We start from the raw sequence: 17,999 nt of genomic DNA, 5'->3' as shown, positions 1-17,999 counted from the left end.
GACTCTGTTAATTTCCGGACCTCCGCATGTCTACAGCTGGAATATTGCTGAGTGCGGCGTAAAACTACATTCACTCAAGTTGGCAATTACGCCAATTATTTATACTCCAATAATAACACAGCGGAGGCAACCCCGGAATGGGCTTCACTCATGTAACTACTCGGGGAAGCAAACTTGAGACTCTGGCATGGTTCTTTAATGAGCACCAAGGCCGTTTTATTTGCTGTTCAAGGCCGCACTCAGCAATATTCCAGCTGTATGGCTGCTGTCTGTAAATACTCATGTTAAGACCAGACAAAACAGTGGTGGACATCATGAACATCGATATGCGCACTTGGAAAAGGACGTGCCAACCAAGCGAGCCTGTCCACCTGATCCCACTGTTCCCCTCTTACGACAAGTAAGAGGATTGCTGGATCAGTTCTAACCGTATATGCACGAGTGCCCAAGACCGAAATGAAATTTAACTCTACGGTATACTGAAGTCCACACTCTATGCTATTTATCAACTTACTTGCTGACTGAATGTTTGCTGTTACGTAAACCCATCACTCATTGTCCAGATTATGATAGAAATCAAATTATATTGCATCTATTTATGAGCAGAGTGAACGGTTGTCTTGACCAGTTATAAGATTTGAGGATCTTAACAAGACGCATCCAAATATATAGTCAGTATAGCAGCTAGCTTACTTAAACACAAATAAGACCTTTCGAAGAGTGCACGAGCAAGTTTTATATTTTTAGAAATGTCGATTGAATAACATTTGTTGGTGGCGCAGTGCACAGTCATTAGAGCGCTCTCTCGTCACGTTGAAACATCGGGTTCCCTACCACGGGTTCAATTCCTCTCATGGGTACCATGTCTGAAACCTTTGTCGGGTTTCCCTCGTCGTTCCGTTTCTTAAAACGACAGAAGAATATTTTGGCACTCGCAGTTACGCCTATGTTACTCGACCATGCACTAGGTTGTGCCGTTTGAGTATGTTGGTGTGAAATTGGTTGGTTGGTTGTTTAACGCGGCTTGTCAGACAGCCCAGTGATAGACAGCATGATTATCTGTTTACGCATGCATTTGGGATACGAGGACACGTGTGAACCAAGGCAGCGAGCCTGACCACTCGATCCCGTTAGTCGCCTCTTGCACAAATATGGGGTACTGATGGCCATGGCGCTGACCCGGATCTTTATAGGTCGCTGGTGTAAAGGAACAGTCAAACATGCCTTAAACGGTCATTAAACAACAAACAAACAAAATGATAGCTGGCTAATGAGTATCGGGTGGCTGTTGATGGTCTGTCCTGAACGTTATTAGGAGACTGGATTTAGAATTCTTTATCGCGGACAGAGAAACGTACGTCATCAAGTCTAAATACCGTTACATACAATTAAAGTTTCCGGCAGCATATTTACGTAAAAGGAAACATTTGTGCTGTCATTATTTATGATTATTTGAAGATACTCTTCGGCTTGAACACATCAGGATTTACACCTGTAAATCGACATACATCAGCAAAATCATCCGAATGGTTCTCCTGCTTTTGTTTTCTTGCAGCATTGATAAATGGATTGTACGTCCTAGTCTTTAGGTTCATGTCGGAAAGAGGACAACTCATTCGAAATGAATTAGAGGACACGGCTGATGCAGCCGTCTTTGGGACCTCTAAAGCTGTGCAGAGTTATGTCCCTTTGGCTTACAAGGAACCTGTGATAGAGTGTTCAAGTCTGTCCGGTTTTATGTTCATTTGCAGGTTTATCAGAACCATGTCTCTTGTCGTACCCAAAGGGTAAAGGTCTGTGCGCATATGTGCATAACTTCGGGCTTCCCCCTCTGAGTTGACATTTTACATGCAGTGATGTAAGTGGAATAGTGTTCAGAATAGTAATAAACTCAGTCCACACACGTTGTTTTTGTTAGTAATTAATTATTTACAGTTATCCAGTAAATTGAAACAAAGTGAAACATGGACACTTAAATAAGATTGCGTTGATAAAAATCACCTGTATGTCATTCTAACGTTATATAATGTTTTGACAAGACGCATATCCAGCTGTTTGTCAGTGCACTGGAAAAACTACTCATATTTTAACCGTTTATTACATGGGTATTCTTCGTAGGTGAATTTGTTTTCACATCAGTGCCATATTGATAGTACCTAAGTAACTGTGCCTCGCAGGCAGCGATTGACGATTGCGAAATAGTTTGCAACAACTTTGCACCCCTGGTATACGAAATGAACTGGTCCGGCAAACTCCCACCTGGCAAGGACCCAAGTCTTCCAGTAGATTAACGTGACCTAAATTTGCGGGATTTCGATCGATTCCTTTGTCGAAACCGTGTTTGATGAATTTGCACAAACGTTACTGTTTTCAAACCACATATTTGATTAGACCAATGCAAAATTACATTGAATCGATGCGAATTAATGGCCGAATTTCATGAATCATAAAAACTGGGCAGTTGTTATTCATGATGTTTTCGCGGTGATCTCGGGACTGCCGGTTACGAGGTTCGAAAGGACACAGGTAAATGTGTCGTGGAATTAGAGGCGAATACTTTCAAATATTTACCGGCAAAACTACAAAGTGTCACCCTCTTTCACATGAGATTTGCTAATTAACGCACGGAGGAGCCCAACCGATTCGTATGTTTCATCGTTCCATCACAATCCAAGTGCAGTGTCTGCTGTAAATGAGACTGACCCCATTCGAGCGCTGGGAAACTCAAGTTGTGACGTCATTGTTGCCTTGGTAGCGGTGTCACATGGGTGTTTCCCCATAAAATGATTTACACGAGGAAGATGTCTCAAATCAATGGGCTTCAGTGTTAATTAACATATGTCGACTGTTAACACAAGCATAATTCCTAACACAAAGTTATGAAACAGCCTTTTATAAGTGATCTTGAACGTGCAACGATTTTCTTGTGTACAGTACAGTACTGTCAGTAGGCATGTAGTTTCATTCAAGTTAGGCCACAGAGAAACAATATTTTGTTTCCTGACTTTTTTTGAAAAGCCTGGAAATGGAGGAAAGAGATTATTCATTCTTTCTTTAATGAGTAAGACTCATCAACTTAATCTAACAATCTGACCAAATGTTGATGTGACCTTGTACTTTCAAGTTGCCTTATTTTTATATTTTCATAGCAGCATATGTCACAGAGTTACACATGAAGTATAATCTAGATGTGTTTGTAGCACAGTTTTTCTGCAGCAAATGTCAGTACAAGTTTCCAAATTGTTAACAGAAAATTAGTGTTAAGATTCAGCTCTTGTTGTAAAAATCATATTTTGTGAATTTCCCAGAGACTGGTGCGATATAATCTCGCCAATATAATCAGAATAGAACACTATTTGATTCAACAAGATAGGTTTTAAAAATAAATTGAATACAGAAAGAACTAGTTCTTTATTTGCTTGACGATATTTGGGATGCCTAGATAAATCCCTGACAAGGTGCTTATGTCAAAGTCTGGAATTATCTGCTCATCAGTGTCAGTCCCTATCGAAAGTAACAGAATCAAAGCATTTGCTCATCACGCTGAACACCCGAGTTCAGTTCCCCCTAAGTATAATGGTGGACACCCATTGCTAGTGTCCGCTTGTAGTCATGTTAGTAGAAATTTGCTAAAAGTGATGTAAAACCGAACTTACTCAATCACAGACTCACTTGCTCAAATAGACACATTTGTCACAAACCTATATATCAGGTGTCCCCCCAAAAGTGAACCGGTTTTTGACTGATGTTTTCTCTAAACTAAATTTATTAAAAAAATTTCACAGTGAAACCCTAGGGTATCATCAACAAGCAAACAAAATATCTAAGAGATTGCATGCAAATCATGCAAGTATTGTCAAACTCAAAACAGCATGTCCAAAAATGCAACGCCGTAAGGGACTCCCAAAAGGAGATAGTTTGCCAAGGAGTGACAGACAAACTGACCGTGCAGGCATCAAGAGGATAGGATAATTATGTCATGGAAGGAGATACCGGAGGAAGAAATACTTAAAAGTATTTCTGTTTGAAAGAAACATATGGTTTCGTTCAGTTGTGGAGGAAGATGGAGGCCGCATTGAACTTAATGAAATAAGTGAATTTCCCGTTGATATTACTTTTTTTGACATGCTGTTTTGAATTCGACAGTGCTTGCATAATTTGCAGCAAGTCTCTTATGTATTTTGTGGACTCGTTGATGATACCCTACGGTTATTCTGTGAAACTTTTAATAAGTTCGGTTTATCTATCAATGAGAAAATACCAGTCAAAAACCGGTTCACTTTGCGGGGAGCGGGGAACACCAAATATTTACCTTTTTAAAGTAACAACAATTGTAGGAAGGACAACAATTACTTGCAAACAAATCCATTCATCAAGTCTGGCTTCAGATTAAAGGGTGTCAACAAACAGATATGTAGTTGCTGTAATTTTCAATCCATAACATTCCTTTTTCATCTCTGCAGATTTGAATTATAGCCATGTGGGGAAATCATACCGGCCTTCAGCGTGACAAACAAATGGTTTAAACACTAGGCAACACTACGGTCCTATACTCAGAGGTAAAACTAAACTGTCTCTGATTGATTTGTCTAAACATTCTCATTAACTTTGTTGGGAGATAGATAAGGATAGTAAGTTGAACCAGCTGATGTACCAAGTACTGATTTGAGGGACCTAATGATAGTCGCTGGGGCTGCCAGTTAGCCAGTCAAGAGCTTCTTTAAGCATGGCATCAATCATGAATGACACAGTGATATAAAAATCAAATTCTAAATTAGTCTTAATACCTAATTGAAAATGCTGTACCTGCGTGAAGGCAGTATTGATTGGCATTTGCCTCATGATCAGTACAATATAAAGGTTAGAAGTACCTTGGTTACCATGGTTACAGTGTCATGAAAAGAATCACAATCACTTATTGCCTGATATTCTTGTTTTGCAAAAATCACATATGACCAGTTGATGATCTTTGATGTGACTACATATTTCAGTACTACATACTATAATTAGGAAATGTTAACTTTTTTTGTGCCATTATAATCTACCAGCAAGCCAACTTGTCATACCACATTAGGTCATCGTGACTCATGACCTCATACTTGGGCCCTTGTTAACCCTTGCAGTTGGATTTCGAGGCGGACTATGCCCCCAGTAACCCATGTTTGTTTTATTTTTTATTTTAGTCTGCTCTGATTCATAACAACTACTAGTATTTAATGGATCTTTTGGATAATGTAGATATTTTGATGGGTACAGTATGTGTCATGCCCTAGCACCTGAGAGGGATCAGGACTGGGCTAATTGACAAACACAGTACCTTTGAGTTTTGTCCTTCAGACAACTTTGTAATTTTACATTTGTTTAAAGGATTGCCCACTTTTAACAGATTTATTGAGATTCTACACAAAGTGGTTGTGCCACACTAATGGGGAAGAAAACATAATTTTGTTATAAAATGCAGCTTTCATTACAGTTTTCTTTTTTATGAATATTTGAATACTTTATTTCCTTCATGTAAAACTAAACAGAAAGGCCTCGGTTTGTTTATTTTTGCTTTTGTCAGTCAAATTCATATCAGCTGTACAAAGCCACAAGTACTAAGACTTAGCATTTTCAGTGTACAGCAGCTTCTTTTTTCAAAGTATTGGTCAGATAGATATCTGTTGCTGATAAAATCCAAAACATCTGAGCATTAATACCCATAATACACAGATTCGCTGTATTGAGTATGGGGCCCATTGGATGCTGTCTGGCCCACTCCAACATCAAGTAATCTTTTTGAATATGCTTGTTGCATACTGAAAATGTAAATCATACTAAATGACGGTGTACATTTCCTTGAGTATGCTACACATTTATGACAGAAGCAGTGACAAAGGTGTATGATTTATGGCTCAGAGGTCTTTTGTGAGTTTTAATGCTTCTTTTAACAATATTCCATTTGTATCACAGTGTGACATTTTGATGGGGGTGGCCAGCCTGAAGTGACATAGGTCTCCCGTGTTCCGTACTCATTAAAGCCTATGGACGTTGGTATGGTTTTAAGAAATTGAGGTTAAACCTTTGGGCTTGTGGTGCATCCAAGGATGCAGCTTTGTGCCGTAAACTGTGCACCTATGATATCTAGGGCAACCATATCACCTAACTATTGATACTGTACCATTCAGTTAGGGTGTGGTGGGCGAGCTGTCTAAAGTGCCAAGCTAGGGATCCAGCAAGTTTGAGGTGCTGGGATCAAGCCCATCTGGAAGTGAAACTGGGTGTCAAAAACCTTGTAGTCAACTTTGTGTGCAGACTCTCTCATTGTTGTCACAACCCTGTGCACCCTCGAGTCCTTTGATGTATGACCACGTGAATGTGATGGCCACAAGAATATGTGCTCACACCTAGTAGCGGGTACAGCAACTTGTAGTAAAGTTTGGTCAAAGAACTGTGACTACTTGTCCTAGTCCACCCAGCTGTGAATGGGTACCTCATTAGGTACAGAAGCTAAGTTAGTACGGAGGCTGCAAGAGTGACTGCAAGTGTGGGATGATCCCCAGGGAGTTGAGATTGGTAACATGTTGTGCCACTGAGAACGACATCCAGTGATTGAGGGAAAAACGAAGAGGCGCTTTGAGCATGCATGCATCAATGGGTTTCTATTTCATCAACTGTTCATATGTGTTGACAACTGCTGGCTCTGACAGGCTGGTTTTAATCCCCCTTTTTGAGTCTGTTCATGTAGGCAGCAATTGAGATAGTTTTAGTTTTTTCTTATACAGCTTTTACAAGATTATGAAGCAGTAGGCAGCTTTGAATACACAATGGTATGGAGAAGGTGGTCAGATGTAACAGTTCTTATATTTGGGATTACAGTTTCTAGTACAGATTCAAGAACTTTTGTTGGGTTGAGTTCCATCGAACCCACACCCTCCGAGCCAGGCACCTATTCACAAGCACACAAAGTCAGCGGGTTAGGCTGTTCAAGTTTGTTAACAACTGCTTGATACGTCAAAACATTGTAACCTCTTGTGCTGGTTTTAATCACCCCTTGCACAGGCAAAGTGTAGAGCAAATAGACTTGCGCAACAGAGAGAAAATGACCAGTCTTGTTATCTGCAAGCAAAGCAAGCAAAGGGTGGCAACATACTTCTCTTGCTTTGGTTTGAAAAATATGTTTCATGTCAAAATAGGATACAGTCACCATCAAAGGTACATGTCCATTCCTCAGTGGGTTGTATTGACAGATTTCCAATTCACTATTTGATAATTAGTCACGTAAAATATGTTTTATACAGCAATTTTTTATCCCAAATAGAACAACTGTTTCTGTACTAGAAAATGTAATCCCAAATAGAACAACTGTTTCTGTACTAGAAAATGTAATCCCATATAGGCGAAATGAAGCGATAGAAGTATGTTGTCAACTTTGCTTGCTTTGTTTCAATGTTTGCATACAAGAAGACTAGTCATTTTCTCTCTGTTGCTCAATTCTGTTTGTGCTACAGTTTGTCAGTGCCCCTTGTGAACCTGTTCATTTGGGTTGCAAGAGATATACTTTTAGTTTTTCATATACCTTTTTAAATACTATGAAGCAAGAAGCTGTGTATTGTTTATATTTCTGGTTTGTTTTCAAGACTGTTTAAGGACCAGCCTACAGATGAACCCTAACCAACATGACTACTTACAAAATATCAATCAATACTTGAATAATTTGTTAGTGAGATGACCAAAATAATGAAGTAAAGAATGATTTTCTTTGTCAGTCAGGCCCGTTAAGTGTACAAGGGTCAACAACGTACACATTTCAATCTACACAACTGTTGTCAATTACTTTCTGTTTGCCTACAATGGATACAAGAGGGTTCAGCTCAGGAATTAGTCTTGTAATGTTGTATATAGCCCAGGCCATATAACCATTGATTAGGTGACGCTCATGTATATGGCCAGCTCGACAGGTTGTGCTCTGCGTCCTGTTTCAGGAATGACTCATAGTGTAAAAATATACACAGTGATGTCATGAGATGTCGTTGATATCAGTTATAAGGGAAATTGATCATGGTAAGTCCTCTGTGTATCTGTATCTTGTAGCTCTCTGTACAGGATATTTGGCTACGTGTATGGTTTGTACAGAAAATTCATCAATATCATAGCTGTGTCCATGTTTACAGTTCAGTGCAAAGAGGCATACATGATGTGTGGGGTGCTAGTGTTCTGATATTAATGAAAGGATTTGCATGCATCATTAAGTCACAGTGCCTGCGTACTTTTGTAAAAGTATGACACATCTTTAATCGTTGACTTAAATGTATGCATGAAGTGCATCTTAATAGAACTTTTGTCACTCTAAGAGATGGATGTTACAATTTCTTCAGTTTTATATAGGATTTTGTTTGCTGCAGTGAATTCATTTAACTGTAGTTACTGAATCATGTAATTTTTATCCTGATAGAGCAAGTTATTCACATACCCATACTGTGTAAGGAGATGTTATTCATGAGTTTATTAAATTTTTAAGTTGTGGAATTAAATTGTTTACATGATGCAATACATTTAATCACAAGCAAATGGATGCAAAATGTCATGATATTATAGTTTTTGAGATATGCATGTGTGAGATTTCCTTTTCGAGGTGTGTATGAGTAGATAAAATTTTGCCTTTTTGTTTTGAAAAGAAATTGTCATTTTCTGCACTGCCCAAGTTAGATTGTCTTCAGTCAGTTTGGCTGCATGCAGACCCTTGAACAGTAGTTTTGAATAATGGGTCCTTAGGACCCGTGCAGGTTGTTAGAACCAGTTAATGGCATAGAGTGGTCAGGCTTGCTAACTTGGTTAATGCATGTCATCGTATCTTTTGTCATAGATTGAAGTGATGTCAGTCACTGAATTGAGTGATCTAAGCTCAATTACTTACAGACTACTTCTTAGCTTAAATATTGCTAAACTGTGACAGCTAAAACACAAACATAATTCAAACCATGGACACGTGAATTTCCAGGGTTTAGAAGATGCCTTCAGCATCCTATGCTTGCCACAAAAGGCAGCTGTACTTGTCGTAAGAAGCGAACATAGCGGGGTGAGGTGGTCAGACTTGCTGACTTTTATGATACATGTCATCGGTTCCCCATTGCGCAGATCGATGCTTCATGTTGTTGATCACTGGATTGTCTGGTCCAGACTTGATTATTTACAGACTGCCGCCATATAGCTGGAATATTGCTGAGTGCGACGTAAAACTAAAATCACTCACCAGTTCAAACCATGTATCGTGCCAATAGTCATAATAATAGGCAAAAAGGCACCACAAACACTTTGTATTTTATTTTTGGTGTTGGTAGAGTAGGCAGCCACTTATTTCAGGATAAGATGTATTGCAGGATAAGATGTGTTGCAGGATAAGATAGGTTGCCGGATAAGATGTACGGAAGTACTAACTGCTGGTATTTATTAGAATTGTGAACAATTGCACATGTGTTTAGCTGATGGAAAAATAAATGAGGGTTGCGTTCTAAGTGCTGTTAGGAACCTTTTTTTGAGTGCTCTAGAAGGCCAAACTTTATAGCGTTAAAAAGCATCCTGGTCCAACACACAGTTTCCCTGGAATGTAATGAGCAGCAGTCATTTAAAAATTTGGATGTTTAACCCCCTGGATGCCACAGGGACATATATGTCCTTCCTCTACATACGTCACTTGGAAGTCCAATAAAATTCTAAATATACCACGCATATATAAATACTTCACAGTTTTGAATTCTGCGGAAAATTCCCAGTTTCTTGATACCATCCACTATTACCTCAGACCAAGCTAAAGTGCTTAAACTCGCCTTTCAAAATAGGCTTCATCGTAAATGTCGCCATTTTTCAAACTGTACAAAATCGAGATTCACAGCGTTATTAGCAGTATGTTTTGAAATGTGAAAATCGGATAATTACTGGAAGTAATGAATTTCAAAAATAGCATATTAATGATCACTGATATCAAGTTTTCATGTAACCAGGAATGATAATTCTGAAACGTCACCGATGTACCCAGAATCGGTTGGGATGTTTTCGAAAATACACTTACACGAACGCCGAAGTGCGCTTTCCGCCATATTGGATAGTGTTTACAAAATCACGTTTCGAGAAGGCCGGTATTGAGAAGCCTATTATATCATGTATACTTCATAGTTAGCTACGACAAATGTATCACTGAACTCCCCATGCATCTTAGAATCAAATTACAAATGGTCTTTGTCACCAGTACCAACTGTCTAGACAAAACGAAACGAAATATGCTTTGTTTGAAAACGAACGCTGTGCTCGAAAGACAGCGCTTGACTGAAATGTAAACAAAGAAAAATTCCAATTTTACACTGCGTAGCATTTTCGGAAATTTTCCAACATCCAGCTCTCTAATCATTGCTTACAATGGCTCAATACGCTTAGTATATTCAGGGGAAGAGTATCGTGGCAAAAAAATAGCAAATTGAAAATAGAAACAATGAAATAATTTGGTAATTCATAAGAAACTGTCAAACTTTTAGTGCAGCGTGACGCCATGACTGACGCAAAATCACGCAGAACGACAACAGTACTTATAGGCATTTCTGGCTTCTTCCGTCATTTACAATGTAAACGATAAGAACATATAACAATACACAGATAGTCAGAATAATTCTGATTACTTACATCTCACATTTATATACAAAAGATCCCTGAATCAAGCAAAAAGTCGTCGCAAAATCCTGTGTACCCTTCTCAGCGAAGCCGCCATTTTGAAAGAAATCGGTCATCGGTAGTGATGTCACACGTCAACATTGTTGCACATATTAGGCAATTTCTTTGAGGTGAAGGTCGGTTGAACAAGAGTAAACACAATGCCCATACCATTCCGATTGCACTTTTAGTATTGTGATGTATATTTTGCGCATCGTTCAGATATTTTTTCATGAAATTGATTTCAGTATCTACATATATCCATGTTCAACACCATATCATGTGTGGATATAAGGTATCCGTTTTTATTCTTTGAAAGCTTTGGATTGTTTGAATAATATTTACATGGGAAATTGACTCAGTAAGTGTATTACACCACATTTTAAGCCTCTACACAAGTGTTGGAAGATCACACGTAGCCATTACTGCAACATATGCTTTAGTTCCCGTCATGTGCAATATTCAATACGTTGGGACAAATATTGCAGTTTCATATGAACAGGTTAATAAACAGCGATTTACTTCCAACTTATAAGTAAAACGGATAATATTAATGAAAATGATTTGTACATTTTATCAAATGTAGGGCCACACATACTACTATTTAAAGGAATTGTCTTGTTCATTGTGTTGGTTTGTGTCGTTTTTATAGACAAAACTAATGTGAATATTAATTGACCAGGTGCGAGTTTGTCAAAACGTTTCATGATTCATTATCATTGTTTTTCGATAATAAAGTCAATTCAAATGCGATTAAAATATATCTGATGGCAGAATGTCTAACTCAAACTCGGAAATTGTTAAAAATATATAAATCAGGTCAAGTCTTAATTTGGACAAGCCTTACGTCCATTTTCTAATACTTCTTTACTGAAAAAGCGGTCTCTTTGTACTTTTCATTGCATACTTATGAAGGGAATTGATTTCATAATCATGAGAAGAAAAGTCTTTTTCCTAAATGAATACTCAATGAATATTCAGGTGTTGTGAAATTTTCATTTACGTTAAATTGATGCTAGACAGGTGCGCGTGTTGCTCACAATAAGATATGTAGTAAAACCGTGTAATTGTTGATATAATCAGGACACTATTTCAGTGATAAAACCATTCATTTCATATTTTGGCTAAAAAGTGTTGAATTCTGACACAGAAGCCGAGATCTTTTACACATTGAGTAGAAATTAGGTTAGATATATAATAATCAGCAACCAGGGTAGTCTTTTTCCGACGTCACAAAATGCACAAAACATGCCGTGACGTCAACTAAAATGTCGCATTATCTTCAGTTATTTCATTACGTTTGAATATGTGGCTGTTACTCCGTTAATAATGATGGAAAATTAATAAAAATACATATACACAAACAGGAGAATATGGGAATCTAAGAACTAAAATATGTATCGGATAGGGACATCCAAATCGCTATTGCCTGCTTTTTTATGTAGTACACTTGCATCTTTTCTTACAAATTGTGAAACTACCAAAAGGTATCCTCTCACATTGGGAAAATTTGTATTGGAATAGTTTGGTTCACTGTGAACAAAACATAACGAAAATATACTGTCCATATCCACAGCAAATTCTCTCCATGTGATCGGAGTTACATTGACCTAATGTAAACCATAGCTGAGTTATGCCCCCTTACCTTTATACGTGCATGACCTCTCTGTCGACGTTTGACGTCATAGTAGAAAATCGATTTTTGACATTTATTGCAGGTCATTTTTGATTTTGTGAGTAGGACGTTATGCATTGGCACATACATCCATTTCATATACACTTATGTCGTTCAGATATCAAGCTGTATTTTCTTCGCTCACACTTTGGGTAAAGATGCCAAATTAAAAAAATCGTAGCAGAGTGCTTTTATTGGTGTACGATAAAAAACTGAGAAATTTACTGTTTTTGAACACACACAAAAGTTTTGAACAACTTTTAGCAGTGTCTATTTCTCAAACCCCTGAGGTAGTCGCAATTATATTTATACCAACGGATAGGAAATTAAATATTCTACATGTCTGTGCAATTTCATAGCCGTACGCAAATCCAGGACCACGCGAGCGCAAATCTCGCACAACGTTCACTTTTCAAACCTTATGAAAATGTGCGCCTGAAAAAAAACTCGGCATCCAGGGGGTTAAGTGTTCAGTCTTCTGGAAAACGTGAAACAAAATTAGATCCCTTTATTTATTTATCCATAATAGAATGATACAAAACACAATTGATATAAATAATGGCAATTTCAAAGAAAAATGTTTTGTTTAGAGATTTTGAATGGTTTCCCTTAATGTTCCATTTTTCAGCTAATTATGTCTAGAACTCAAGGCTGCTTCATTAATGCACCAGTCAGAATCTGTACTTGTGTTTTATCTTTCCTGTATGTAAAAATTTGTATGAAGTTTTGTCTTGCACACACATTAACAACACCAGTTTGAACAAACATGAGCTAAAAGAGGATGGGGAGACATTATCTTTAGAACAGACAAAATTCTGTTTCTTTGTTCATTACATGAAAAATGGCACTGTGTAATCATTCATAACACAACATGAAGTTTAATCATTGGTCAGATTTCAAAATCCTCATTGCAAATTATTGAAAAAGATAAGTTATTTTTCAATTAAAATACTGAAATTTGACCTTCAATCTTGGAAAGTTTGAAAAATGCTGAGTTATGATTAATTACAGGAAAAAAAATCATTCTAAGAGTATTAAATACTTTAGAAGATGATCATTAAAATAGTTTTCATTTTTAACACTATAGTAAAACTATTTCCCTCCCTCTCAAGTTTTACATTGTCTACCAAAACCTCGGAGGCGTGTTTTCTCCTATACATCGTGAGTAATAAAACTATGCTAGGATTGTATGTTTGTGTATTTGCTGACCTCAAAGTTTGAAAAGACATTGATGATTAGCTGATTACATCATAAGAGATAATAACAGTGAAGACATGCTTTAATGCACTTTCTCAAACAAACCAAGTGTGCCAAAAGGGCATGCTGGTAAGTATTTAGCTGTGTCATTTCAATTTTAGCCATGTCATCTGTACAGTGGCACTAATAATTTTGATCCCTGTATGATGAAGCAGGAAAGCAGTCTAAACTTTCCCTTAAGCCTGGTGGCGGGGTAGCCGAGTGGTTAAAGTGTTCGCTCCTTATCTCAAAGACCCGGGTTCAATTCCCCACATGGGAACTTTGTGTGAAGACCATTTCTGGTGTCCCTTACCTTGTTATTGCTGGATATTGCCGGTGTAAAACCATGCTCAGTAGGGCTGCAACAAATACACTACTTGGCTCCAGCTGTATTTTCAACGTCAGGAGTATGTACTCCTTATTTTTTCAGTACAGGAGTACTGGAAAACCTTGAGAGTACATTTAGAGTATTGAATGAAATTCAAAGGTGTACCAGTAATCTTGTGTGTCAATTCCTATACGCACCACAATGTTGCTACTCTTGTGCAAACAGGTCAATAAACAATAAAACAATACTTTTTCAGATAAATACACATATGTAAATGATTCTAAGACTGTACACCTGTGTGTATCTTCCACGTTTTCTAAAATTATTGCCTACCGTATCTTGCATGTTTTCTATCCGCACATATGCCGATTCAGCCCTTATCGGCAGCCCTGCACTATGTGGCGAATATGATATTTATTACAATATTTTCGTAACAAATACTAATATATAATCATGAATACAATATTGTAGTTAAGTGACTGATGCACAATATGGAACCTCCATGTTGACATGATCATTTGTCAAGGTAATAACCTGTGATTTGACATTACACTCAAATTTGGTAGTAATAGACTATGGGGCTGTTACGATACACTCACATATTCAGTGAATTGAACCGTAGCTCTTCATGAATACAATTTGTAATTCGTGGTCACCATAACTGAATATGAATGAATATATACAATTTTTTTGTCTCAGCATGTTTTACTTGAGCCGTTATGAAAGTGAGATATGCAAGAATGGAATATCTACTAGCATTGCAGCAGTGTAAGTCATGCTGGTTTGTAATGGCTGTATATGGTACTGTGGACCAAATCTATTAGTCTATTTTATACCAATTTTGAGTGTCAGCCATTGCAAGGTAACATTTCTTGCACTACTGCAAGGCTAGTGCATCTTCCATTCTTGCATACCTCGCTTTGTAAAAGGTCTCAAGTAGAACATGCTTCATAAAAAAATGAAAATATTCATTCATATGTGGTGCTGGTGACCACGAATAACAAATTGAATTCCTGAAGGGCTATGGTTCAATTCACCGAATATGCGAGTGTCTTGTAATAGCCGTAAGACTCAGTCAGTTACCTGTGAAAATGTAGCCTTGCATACAGGGCTGCAACAAGTATTGAATTAAATTTTTCCACTCAAGGAGAATTGACACCATGTTGACATGGGGAAGTAAATGTGCATAAACAAACCATTTTGTGTCACCTGATATGTAATTGGGTGTATAGATCATCTGTCACAAATGTTAAGAGCATGGCTTGCAGCTTTTGATGACTTGTAGGTACAACAGACGATCAATACTATGGTGGGACAGACTCGTGTGGAACTGTAACCAGGGGAGACGACTTCCTGTATCCTTGTACAAGGGCACAATGGAACACTACATTCTTGAATGTCATAAGATGTCACATATTTCTGTACCAAAGTTAACCTGCTAAGTTGTTGCGAACAAATAACAGCCTTGTCTTCTGCCTCGTTTCACAAAATATATTTCTGTAATGGATTGTGAGCATGTGAATTTTATAGAAAGGTAAATCGGCAGCTTTCTCTGTTCACTGACAGGGATGGATTGAGAGGGTAGGGGTGGGCATCCCGCCCACCATACACCCCTCCCTCCCCCCCAAAAAATTTCCCTGACGAGCATTCAACATGTAACTTTTGACTTCATGATTTCTATGCACTCCCCCTTCTCCAAAATCCTGGATCCACCTGACGGATGACATTTGGGATGTTTGGTGTAAACTCTCTCACTGTTGATTTAAAAAAAGGAACTGAGTGCTTTTGTGGATGATCATGCTGTCTTATAGTAATTGTCGTTGGAAGTGTAAACACCTAACGTGAATATATTCAAATATGGCAACATATTGTTCACATTATATGGCTACATGTCAGCATTACTCACAGACATTTTGTCATGCTTCATGCTTTCCCTCAGCTTGCATATTTTCATTGTAAACCCATCATTCAAATGTTCAAATATTTATGACAGCGTATTGTTCACAGATATATGGCTTCATGTCAGTATTACTCATAGCTATTTTGCCATTTGATTTGATAATTTATGTTAGGGGACTATGTCACCTTAGTGACAACACTTGTTTTTCAAGTGATGGCATTGTCGTGTTAACAGCATCCTATATATATGCTTCTGTTGATTGAATGAAAGCTAAAACCAAGATTCATTCAGTTTGTCTTCACTTTTAACTAGCAGCAGAGAAAGTTCACCTTCCAAGGTATTGTCAGTGGTGAGAATGTTTTGCTTCTAATTCCTGCCCATTGACTGGCTGCTACTGGTCAGTTATTTCCAAATAAGGAAATGGGAAGTTTTTTCAGAGCATTTGATTGGTCAACCAAATTAGCTTTTTGTCCATTCATGTTTTCACTAATTTGATAAGCATCATGCAAAACACATCAATGGAATACTGTTTCTGAACAGGCTGACAACCTAATGAGAATGTTTTTTGTTGTATTATTGTGCCAAGTTTGTATTGTGGTTTACAGATTTTTATGATAAGTGGAACTGATATGTATATTATAACATTCTGACTTGTTATAGCATGCACTGCACAGATTTACATAGTCTGCAAAGCACTGTTCACATCGTCACACAAATAATGTCAAAGTCAATTCTAACAAAAGAACCATACAGGGTTTTAACATGATGTGAGGAATCCAGCATCTTTGCCAGTATTTTCATCAAAGTTGTCCTCATGCTGTTTTTTATCACTTATATATGATGCAGCATTGATTTCAGTCATTACTAGTTAAAAAGGACTGTAACCATGGTAACAAAAATTGTATATGTATCAGTTAAACATTGTTTCAATCAACAGAATGGTTTTATATGAGATCAAAGAGATCCAGTGTCAGTGTCAGGATGTCAAGAGATCCAGTGCTCTCATTCTGAATAATTTGCTAGCACATGAGGAGCAGTATGGTTTAAATGGAGTTTCTGACATTTAATTAGTTGACTGAGAAGGTCAGGATCATTGATATAGGGCATGATACTGAGTAATCAGCTTTACCAGATATGACATTAAGATGAGTAATACTAGTGGATTGTTTGTCATATAATGAGTATTGAAATGTGCGTTTTATTGATCAGTGTTAAATTTGCCACTATTCAGTGTAACATTGATGATTATTTGTTATAAGAGGATATGTTATGAACTTGCTACTTGTATCTTACTGCAGGTCCCTTAGATGAAGAGTTCACCTTTGAAACACCTGGAAAGAGAAGAAAGAGTACAGGTGAGCATATGGAAACCTATGTCTCTTTATTACTTGCCCATTGAAGATACTGCAGTGTAATATTTTACAGCAATATGACACAAGTGTAATACCGCTTGACCAGTGTCGTCAAAATGGTTCAAAGTTGTGACGTCACAATGCTAATATTGCTATCTCAATTTTACTAGGCCTTGTTTGACTTGCAGAAAGCTGAAAGTCCTGACATTGTAGGCAGTTTGGCCGCAGTTTCTGTCAATTTATGTTGGCGTGTAATAAACAGAATACTAAACTCGCTTCAGTGAAATACCATTTTTATTTAGCTTGTTAAAGACTTAGTATCAAACTCGCCTTTGCTCATTTGATACCAAATCATTAACTTGTTTAATAAAACTGGAATTAGACGGAAGGTCCTTTAGTATCCTCTATATAACAACTTTGTGGCAATTAATATGAGATTAGTGCCTTGACATTTTCAATATCTTGTCTTTGTTGTGTCCCTGTTGTTGGTTGACTTGTTCAGATTTGATGTATTGGGTCCATCACATAGCTGGTGTAGATTTCAGACTGACCCAGACTTCATATGTAGTGTCTACATCACATACATGGTCCAAACTGGTCCACACTTGATATGTACTCTCTACACTGCACAACCAGTCCACACTGGTCCAGACTTGATTAAATCCTTACTAATTTGCATAACTGGTCCAAACAGACCCAGACTTGATATGTACTGTCTGCATCGCATAGCTGGTTCAAACTGGTCTAAACTGGATGATATCCTTACTAATTTGCATAACTGGTCAAACTGACTCAGACTTGATGATGTCCTTATTACTTCACATAACC

At 37.6% G+C, this 17,999-nt stretch overlaps 1 protein-coding gene across 1 annotated transcript in view; it reads left to right on the top strand.

The window, feature by feature from the left end:
- Positions 1-17,999, top strand: part of LOC137277982 (transcription factor HIVEP3-like) — a 36,552-nt gene that overhangs the window by 1,550 nt on the left and 17,003 nt on the right. The window contains exon 2 of the mRNA XM_067810006.1: positions 17,118-17,174. Coding sequence (XP_067666107.1) covers positions 17,118-17,174 — 57 coding nt within the window. The remainder of the gene's footprint in view (positions 1-17,117; positions 17,175-17,999) is intronic.

This window comes from Haliotis asinina, chromosome 3 (assembly GCF_037392515.1).
Source record: "Haliotis asinina isolate JCU_RB_2024 chromosome 3, JCU_Hal_asi_v2, whole genome shotgun sequence".
In the NCBI taxonomy this organism is placed as follows: Eukaryota; Metazoa; Mollusca; class Gastropoda; order Lepetellida; family Haliotidae; genus Haliotis; species Haliotis asinina.
The sequence above is the reverse complement of the archived record's forward strand: the minus strand, read 5'-3'. Positions and strand labels throughout refer to the sequence as shown.